Below are 10,225 nucleotides of genomic sequence, written 5' to 3'. Positions count from 1 at the left end.
GGCAACAGGGAGGCCTTCATTCACCGCTGACACAATAGACAAAAGTGAGAAAGTGAAAAAAGCCTTTCAGGGTTGCGAAGGTTTTGATGTTGAATAGCGAATGCAATCACGTATCAAGTTTATTCAGGGTCTGAGTGATGAAAAGTTTTAGGACCATTGCGCCGCGCCACAGTGAAAAAAAGAAAAGGAAAAAAAAAGGGTTCAAAACTTATATGTTATATATAGCTATATATATAGATTTAATCAAGAAAAAAAAAACATTTGCCCCACAAAATTTATGCTCATAACCTTTTGCCTCATCAAATCAAGAAAAACACATTCTACTGATATTTATCAATATTTCTGCAAGGTTTTATTTATTTATTTATTTTTTAGGAATTATAAACCGTACTAAACCAGACACAAAAGACAAGATTCACAAGATACAGATTCAAATATAGATTAATAATATGTAACAATGGAATTACCTTTTACATTTTTTACAAGTTTAAAATACGTAATTAAAAGAATGAGAAATACATTTGGACAGTCGACATTTATGAATAAAGAACTTGTCGTTCAGGATAATGAAGTTTAGAAAATTTTCTATATTTTTGTCTACTCATAATAAATAATTGGTTTCACATTTAAAGTTATCACCAGAGCACTGATGGTTGTCTTCAGTGGCGAGATTCCGCATTACGTCATCGCGAGAAGCGCATTACGTCACATCAAAGCAAATGAGCAGCAGAGGTCTGAGATCCGCGGCGCTCTCTGAGAGTCTGATGCGAACGAAAACAGACTTCTGTCTTCAAACGCCGAAATTCTCGTCGATAAAGCCCATTTTAGTGCAGATGGGCTTCAGTGAACGCAGAGGAGCTGAATTGAATCCCGTTTTGGCGATGACAGGCGTTTGGTGAGTAGCAAGTGCACAGAGCTCGAGAGCTTCTCTTCATTGTGAACGCTCCACAGTACTGAACAGGCACGATGCAGACTCTGCAAGTATGATATTAATAGTGTGTATCTGGAACATCATGTCCTCAATCATCGGCTGCAATGCCAGAACTATGATATTTAGCTGTATGGATTTTGGTAATATTGAAGTATTCATATTCTGCTTATTTCTGAATGCGTAATCTATTTATACAATTACATGCATTTGGTTGAGGATTGGTTTAAATGCAGTGAGTGCCTGTTGGTTTACTGTTTTATCTAATACAATTTCCCTTAGTTAGTAAATACCTATCTTAATAATTGCCTTTATACTGTAAACATAAACATTGTTGCCATCTGATTAGCATTCTCTGTACTTTAAATGAAATTTGAATAGTAAGACATTTGGAAAATAGGTTATATTAGGGTCTGCATGCACATATATTCAATCTGTGTTCACCAAAAGTTATTTCTTCATTTTGTGTGAAAAAAAGGTATGAATGGTATGAAAATAGACTGCATGTTGTTTTTGAAGTGCATCATTATATTAATCAATCTAATAAAATGCATGCAGAAGACAACATTATAATGACTTTTCTGTAAATCATAGTCTGAATGGGCTGCAAGACTTTACCCAGAGTTCTGTGCTGCTTCATGGCGGTACCATGACAATCAGAGCATACGGACAGTTACTGTGTCTGATTGGTGGAAAAAGCAGTTAGGTTGAGTAATGGTTCACTTTGCTGCGGATAGAGTTCTCATGGAATCCAATTCACAGCTTTCACAGCAGCCCAAGACAGAACTAAATGTGCAAAAGTAAACAAAATCTCTTTTCACTCAGACATTTGAATTGATTGATATTTCCATAAACTGCATATTTAACTGCATATAAAATGCGTAAATAATGGCAAAAATGTGATTTACTTACTGTATGTGTATATTTACTATTATGAATGGCTTATATAAAAATACACAAATATATAACAATTCATATAAGATATAAATCTAAATAATATAAAAACAAACATATGTACGCATATATTCAATTTCAGCCTGTATTAATGTCAGCTTCGTCTGTTATCTAGCAATGGCTTTAATAAGATTCATTATGTGGTTTTGGAAAAATGCAATAGCATTAGCTGCTATCAGTTACTCCCATAGACGGTTTAATGCAAGTAAAGATACTCTGAACAGCTGCTTTATGTAGAACATGACTTTGTCCTCCAGGTCAGATCTGTATGTCTTATATGCCAACCGACTTCAAGGGTGAGCCAAATCAAAAAGCACTATTCATGTTTTTCATTCAACCTGCCATGCTAAATAAATCACCCACAGAGAGTGACAAAAAAAGGAGTCTGGCTCAAAATGCCTGGATGCCACTGACTGTCCAAAAGGATATTTATAGGCTCGGAGATCCCAGAGCCACAATAAAAGGAGAAAGAGAGAGAGAGAAAAAGATTAGAAGACCGACTGTGAAATATGGGATCTCTCTAGAAATGTCCCATTAGAGGGCTTGAATTACAGTCTTCTCTAGCGAGCCATTCTTGCGTAGCCTCATCATTTTGCCTAATAATTTCACACAGAGAGTCTTTAAACTGCAAACAACTCCACAGGCAGTTCAGGCAGGACCAGGCCTAGGGTTAGGAGATGGAACAAACTTGCAACCAGATCTGAACCAGCCGTCTAGGCCCAACAAGAATGTGAGTCTCGCTCATTGGAAGTTAAAGATAGAGGTGACACATGCTGGATCCTGACTGGCTCTTATTTCAGTCGGCTGCCAAGAACTCTATGGGCCACTTTTGTTGATTCGACCAGACGAAAAGCTTTATTAAAAGTTGTGGACTTGTTGTGGTCGCTCATAAATAAGCTAGAAGAGGATCATGGTGCTTTCCGAAGGGTATCTGCTTTGGGTTTTTTTCTGTGTTTTTGTGATAGTTTGGCTCTTTTTAAAGCATTAGTTTGTGTAGATCTCATCCAGTTGGTTTAACATGATAGATGCGGCGTTGAAACAGTAAACCAAAACACTAAATTACGCTTAATTACTCTGTGGGAGCTTGTTTATCTCTGAGGTGAGATCAGTAGGGTAGATTAGTGTCATGTTACTGATGGATTGATTTTTTGCAGTGCATTCTGGATATTTTTCACATCCACAGGTGAATTTGATATTGATGGCTGGATTTGTAGCGCTTTGTCCCTGTGAACTCTTGGATCTCTGGGATTGTGATTGAACATTCCTTAAAGTTAATTGAGCATTAAACGCTTTGTGAAGGAGGGAGTTTAACTTCATGGTTTAAGTTCAGGTGCAGTTTTAAAGAGGAGGGAAAACCTTATTTTAAAGCTTCCTCAGAGCAACATTTTGTCATGTTTTTATGAGATGCAAGTGCATGATGGTAAAAAACTATTTACTAAGACATTGGTTGGATTTCTTTTTACACTGTAAAAAAGTATTATATCTATAAATACAGTGTATACACACTACCATTCAAAAGTTCAGGGTCAGCACAGGAGTTTTTAGAAAGAAATTCATACTTTTATTTAGCAAGGATGGATTAAATTGATAAAAAGTGACAGTATAGACATTCATAAAGAACCTCGAATAAAAAAAATATTAAGCAGCGTGATTCTTGAGCACCAAATCAGTGTTATTAGAATGATTTATGAAGGAAAATACAACATTATTTTTTAATTAAAAAAGCACAGTCTTGGTGAGCATAAGAGACTTCTTTTGCAAACATTAAAAAATACTGACCCCAAACTTTTGAACAGAAATGTACAAATCTACTGTAAAAAAAATGATTTTGCAAGTTATAAATACAACAAAATTATTAGAATTCATTTTAAAAAGAAATACAAGCTGCAGACAGCAGGGAAACACAATGGTAAAAGTATGGATATAATTGTGTATAGTTAGAATAACAAAGTAAATAGTATTATCAGCTTTTAAAAGGGAGGACAACATTCTTCCTGTATCTTTTGTTGTTGACGTCAAAGGCTGTGTGTCCATTCAAACTTTTCATCTACCGTTTGATAGAGGCAAATCACATTAGGCAGATGCATCGTGGATGGTTTGTGTATTTTTAGTTTTATTTTGAGAATTAGATTTTTTCTGTCAGTCTTTTAAAATATGAAGAGGAAAACTTTGAAGAATGGTGTAATACATTATAGATGTTGTTTTTACCCACAATAATAGTTAAATAACTTTGTGCAAATCTGAAGACTAATTGCTCAAAAGGTCTCATTGCAGCCCCGTTTGCCGTCACCGCTGTGGGACGCCTGTCATACTGCGCTTTTGTTTTCTGTATGTGTGATGTTTCACAGAAAGATCGAAAAGTCAGGCAGCTACAGCAGTGCCATGGCAGACAGAAGACAACTGTTTGCTGAAATGCGTATGTATTCCTCTTTTTTTTACTTCATACTCAAGCTATGAGATAATGGTGAAAATATTGATAAGTTTAAAGAATTTAATACTTTTATTCGGAAAGGATGCATTGAATTGCTCAGAAGTGACAGTAAAGACATTTACAATGTTACAAAATATTTAAAATACTGTAAATACAGTGGTTTTTCAACCTAGCCAAGCTGTTCAGTCTAGTCTGTTTTGCTGGTGGTAGAGAGGTTTTAGGATTTTGAAGCTTGGTCAAAGCCTCCTAAACAACACCTTGACTATCTTAAACCAGCTAAAATGTCTTTGGCTGATTTAAGCTTTATGTTTTTCCATGTACGTTCATTAGATGTGATGTTTTTGATCTCTCAGGTGCACTCGATCTGGACTCTATCAGATTGGCCACATACAGGACAGCATGCAAGCTGAGATTCATTCAGAAGAAGTGCAATTGTAAGTGTGCAGGTGTTTCATGCAAAGATTTTACATTACGCCATTTAGTATTTACTGTCATTTATGTTTTGAAAATGATGCATTTCCATTTGACATTTGTTTTGTGCTTCTTGCAGTGCATTTGGTGGATATCTGGAATATTATCGAGGTTTTCCGGGAAAACAGACTCTGCGCCATGGACCTCAGCACAGAGTTCTCAGTGTCACATTTGCAAGCAATACTGTCCAGCATCTTTTCCCAGCTAAACAAGCGCTTGCCCACAACCCACCAGATCAATGTTGACCAGTCCATCTCATACCTCCTCAACTTCCTGTTAGCGGCCTACGACCTGTAAGGAAGTTGCCTTAAATCTGTCTGAATGGATGACATATAGTATTCACATATCTTTAAAAGTAGAAAGAAAAAAAGTTCATTTGAAGCTTCATTTCCTGTATATGGCAGCTTTCACGAGGACTCTTCATTGTGTCTTTTTTTAGGGAAGGAGTGGGAAAGATCTCCGTTTTTGTGGTGAAGATGGCCCTGGCTGCTCTCTGTGGAGGGAAGATTTTGGATAAACTTAGATGTAAGTTTCACTTTGGATTTGCCTTTGAACTGATGTGTGTTCAATGGTTTGATGCTGATTAATGAGTGCTTAAGTGAATGGACTCGATTAATCATTCTATCATCATTTTAAAGGTCAGAGCAGCTGTCATTACTTGAAAGTCACTTCTAGCCATGAGGCATATTCGCCTCTCATGACCTTGTCAGTGTAGCTAAAGCTTCTCTTTCTGGTGAATCATTCCTAGTAATGTTCAGAAAAACTGTTCAAAACTGTTTGGGGTTGGTAAGATTTTTTACAAATAAATTTAAAGTCTCTTATGCTAATAAAGGCTGATACTTTTTTCTGGGATTTTTTTAATGAATAAAAATAACATTTATTTGAAATAAAATTTAAATAATAGTTTTTTCCTACCTGTATCATGCTATGCTACCTGGATCTAGAATAATTTAGTTTATAAAAAAAAAAAAAAATATATATATATATATATATATATATATATATATATATATATATATATATATATATATATATATATATATATATATATATATAAATTAAATTAATGAAAATGAGAATTAATTTGATGAGAAATGAGAATTGATGAAATTGATTGCTTGTCTTTTTTCCTCAAGATGTATTTTCACAGATATCAGACCCAAACGGAGTGATGATCTACTCACAGTTTGACCAGTTCCTAAGAGAGGTACTCAAACTGCCCATGACGGTTTTTGAGGGACCATCTTTTGGTTATACTGAGCAGTCCACAAGAACCTGTTTTCCACAAGAGGTTTGAAATGACTCTTAATAATAAAATAATAATAATAATAAATTATTAAATCTATTTCTTATTTATGTAAGCTGTCGGACACAATCATTCAAATCATTTTTTTTTTTTTTTTTATTTAGTATTAAAATGAATAATGATTCATAATTAATAATAATTCAACAAGGATGCATTAAATGAATCAAAAGTGACACTAAAGACATTTATAATATTTCAAAAGATTTTTATTTCACATAAATGCTGTTCTTTTGAGCGTATTTGAATGATTTCTAAAGGAACACTGAAGACTGGAGTAATGATGCTGAAAAATCAGCATGGCATCACAGGAATATGTTACATTTTACAATATTATACAGTTATTTTAAATATTCCACAATATTACAGTTTTTTACTGCATGTTTGATCAAATAAATGTAGCCTTGATAAGCATAAGAGACTTATAAAAAAACATTAAAGGGATACTCCACCTCAAAATTTAGATGTAGTCATTAATCACCCCCATGTCGTTCCAAACCTGTTAAAACTTGTTCGTCTTCGGAACACAATTTAAGACATTTTGGATGAAAACCGGGAGGCTTGTGACTGTCCCAATGACTCCCAGGTAAATTATACTGTCAATGTCCAGAAAAGTATGGAAAGCATCGTCAGAATAGTTCATCTGCCATCAGTGATTCAACCGTAACGTTATGAAGTGACGAGAATACTGTTTGTGTGTGAATAAAATAAAACTAACGACTTTATTCAATATTTTTGTTTTCTTCGCGTAAAAACAAAACAAAGATGAACAAAGCTTTTATTGGTTTGGAACGACATGGGGGTAAGTGATTAATGACAGAATTGTCAATTTGGGGTGGAGTAACCCTTTAAATGATCTTAAAATCTTTTTTTTACTTATTTTATTTTTTTTGCATGGAGGACAATACAACAGGTGAAAAGTTTCACAGTAAGCAAGACTTTACAAGTAAGCAAGCATCCAGTTGCAAATAGCAGCGTCCTTGCAGTCAACATCAAACACCATTCACAATTTCTTTTGAAAATGTAAAAAGCGAAACTGTTTTTCTCTTGTACGCACATGGTATTTATTTGACTCATTTGTTTACTAACTGCTGTCCTTCCTCAGAAAAAGGTCTCGCTCAATGTGTTTCTTGACACGTTCATGTCAGATCCTCCTCCTCAGTGTCTGGTTTGGTTACTGCTGATGCATCGGTTGGCAAATGTTGAGAACGGTGCGCTTTAAGCATGTTTATTTCATTTTTATAGCGAACCATACATAGGCTAAGCGATATGTTAGTACTTCCTTCAGCCATTCATAACTTAAATGAATGACAAATATTGTGACAGCGTTCAATTAGAAATGTTGACTTGATTTCACTCTTCTCTAGTCTTCCATCCTGTGGAGTGCTCCTACTGCCACAGCCAGAGCATGATGGGATTCCGCTACCGGTGCCAACAATGTGATAATTACCAACTCTGCCAAGAGTGTTTCTGGAGGGGCCATGCCTCGGGAAGCCATAGCAACCAGCACCAGATGAAGGAGTACATGTCATGGGTAGGTGAACGGCCATGTGGGAACGTGACTGTGAGTAAGTGTCAGTGACGGCACGAGTCCTGTCATCCAAACAGCCTTTGACAGTGTTTGCCAGAAATCAGAAGTCAAATCACTTTATGACTTTACACTTAATCTAATTTGAACTCTATGAGCATTGAATTAGCCACTCCGGTAGAATTTACTTTTCTTTTCTTGTGTATGGGAAGAATTTTTCATGTTTTTGAAAGAAATGCTCAGCAAGAATGCATTTATTTGATCAAAAATACAGTAAAAGCTAATGAATATCATGAAATATTATTGCAATTTTAAATAACTGTTTTCTATTTGAATATATTGTAAAATCAAATTTTTTTCTGTGATGTACTGCTGTATTTTCAGCATCATTACTCCAGTCTTCAGTGACACATGATCCTTCGGAAATCATTCTAATATGCTGATTTGCTGCTCAAGTAACATTTCATGATACTTCATGATAAAAAAAAAAATCTAAGTTCAAAATAACAGAATTTATTAGAAATATAAGTATTTTGTAACATTATAAATGTCTGAGCAATATAATGCATCCTTGCTGAATAAAATTAGCTATTTCTTTAATAAAATCTGACAGATTTCAATCTTACAGGGAAATTAAATGTGGAAAACTGCTGAAAATAAATACACACTTATTTTCCACAATATTTACAAAATAAAAAATGACCATTTTCTACCCCGTCTCTGACTATTATAATTAAACGTATTATTTATTACAGTACCTATAAAACCTTTAAGTAATACCACTTCTGATATTCTATGAGTATGTCTCCATAAACACACACACACACACACACACACACACACACATATATATATATATATATATATATATTATATATATATATATATATATATATATATATATATATAAAAGAGCAAGAAAATCCTGATTTTCAAAGTATGGTTCCATTAAACATATCCTGTATATTTGTATAAATCTTGTCTCTTCTGGTTCAGTACAGTCCTTTATTTTTCTCCAGAAATCTCCAGCTAAGAAGTTGTCCGATGCTCTCAGTAAATCTCTGAGTTGTGCCTCCGGTCGAGAGCCTCCTTACCCGACGTTCTCCGAAACATCCGAGAAACCACTCAACCTCACTCATGTAGTGTATGTAAAACTCAGACATCACCATATCCAACACATTTTGCTTGAATAATCCTTTTACGTGTAAAATGTATTACACTACATGTAACATAATTATGCATGCTAACATTGTCTTGCGTTGTGGTTTTGCTTTTATGCTGCGAAACAGGGACACATGGTAAGTAAAGTGAGATGAATAGTTATATATTCTCATGTTTATATGATTTCACAATATTTTGATGGGGGGGGGGTACTTCATCTTAGACGCACTGTAACCTATGTTTGACACGATGCAGACAGACACACTTTTATTGCAGTGCCTCAATTGTTGTTTGCATTTTCTCCAGGCCTCCCCGACCTGCGACGCAGTGGAAGTGAATTCATTACTCTCTCACACCATGCCTTCCTCAGGAAACCCTTACTCCAGCAAAACGTGAGGCTATTTAGGAGTATGTTTTACAAGCATGAAACTGAGCTTAGATCATGTCTGTTCAGTAAGTACAGGCTTGCTAATAAACTAAAACTATTACTATTTTGTTCAATAAACGTGAAATAGAATAGATTTTAAATATTGTATGCTTCAATGAAAATTAGAAATATTTTCTTGGTGACTAACTGAAATAAGCTGAAGTACTAAAAATACTTAATTAAAATCTTTAAAAAAAACTTATAGCAATAATGAACTAAAACTTAAAAGAAAACTGAAATAAAACTAAATTACTAAATTCTATAATAGTATACCAATTCTACTAAAATACAGTAACTGCTGTAAAGATGTTCTGATCTCTTTGTGGTGTGTTTTAAACAGGTTTGTGTAAGTAATATATGTTGTTGCCTATTAATTAGTTTTTTATGTCTCATTTTGGGTAAAAAGAGGTGCTCACGATGAAGAACGAAGCAAATATTTTCCCGGACGACCCCAGATCTTTTAAAGGGAAGGGTAAGTTCAACACTGGATGAAATAATGTCACTATTATCTGTTGTAAGCGCAACAAGTGTATAAAGGAATAACAAGGAGTAAATATCATCTGTAATGGGATACATGGGACTGTTTTGAGTAGATGCAGAATGAAAACAAGGCTGTGAGGGGTTGAAGAACAGCTGTTTAAGGTTTTATGTGGTTTTGTACCTGATTGGCTTTGGTTCAGAAAATAAAATTAATGTTGAGAATTTGTCCTTTATCCATTGCAAATTTATAAAAGACTAATTTGGATACTACTTCCATCCCATGCATCAAGTTAAAGGTAGTTCACCCGAAAATTAAAATGAGCTGAAAACGTAATCACCCTCAGGCCATCCAAGATGTACTGTAGATGAGATTGTTTCTTCATGGGAAAAGATTTAGAGAAATGTAGCATTATATGATCCTCTGCAGTGAATGGGTGCCGTCAGAATGAGAGTGCAAACAGCTGATAAAAACATCACAATAATCCAGTCCTTTAACTATCTTCTTGTCAAGTGAGAAGCAGCATGTTTGTAAGTCTGATTGG

The 10,225-nt window shown here is 34.7% G+C and overlaps 1 protein-coding gene across 2 annotated transcripts; it reads left to right on the top strand.

Annotated features, from left to right (window-relative positions):
* The first annotated feature begins 2,583 nt into the window (after positions 1-2,583).
* On the top strand, positions 2,584-9,113 carry LOC113076389 (dystrobrevin alpha-like). 2 transcript variants are annotated; one of them, XM_026249031.1, is made up of 11 exons: positions 2,584-2,809; positions 4,231-4,298; positions 4,667-4,747; positions 4,864-5,077; positions 5,224-5,309; positions 5,921-6,075; positions 7,193-7,298; positions 7,455-7,621; positions 8,635-8,759; positions 8,905-8,913; positions 9,083-9,113. In XM_026249031.1, exons 1-11 carry the CDS (start codon positions 2,793-2,795, stop codon positions 9,111-9,113), a joined length of 1,059 nt encoding a protein of 352 aa, XP_026104816.1. In that variant the 5' UTR covers positions 2,584-2,792. The 2 variants fall into 2 exon arrangements, with proteins under 2 accessions (XP_026104816.1, XP_026104817.1); XM_026249032.1 differs by lacking the exon at positions 8,905-8,913.
* The last annotated feature ends 1,112 nt before the right edge of the window (positions 9,114-10,225 follow it).

Source organism: Carassius auratus, unplaced genomic scaffold (genome assembly GCF_003368295.1).
Source record: "Carassius auratus strain Wakin unplaced genomic scaffold, ASM336829v1 scaf_tig00020303, whole genome shotgun sequence".
In the NCBI taxonomy this organism is placed as follows: Eukaryota; Metazoa; Chordata; class Actinopteri; order Cypriniformes; family Cyprinidae; genus Carassius; species Carassius auratus.
This window is presented reverse-complemented; position numbering and strand designations above follow the sequence as displayed.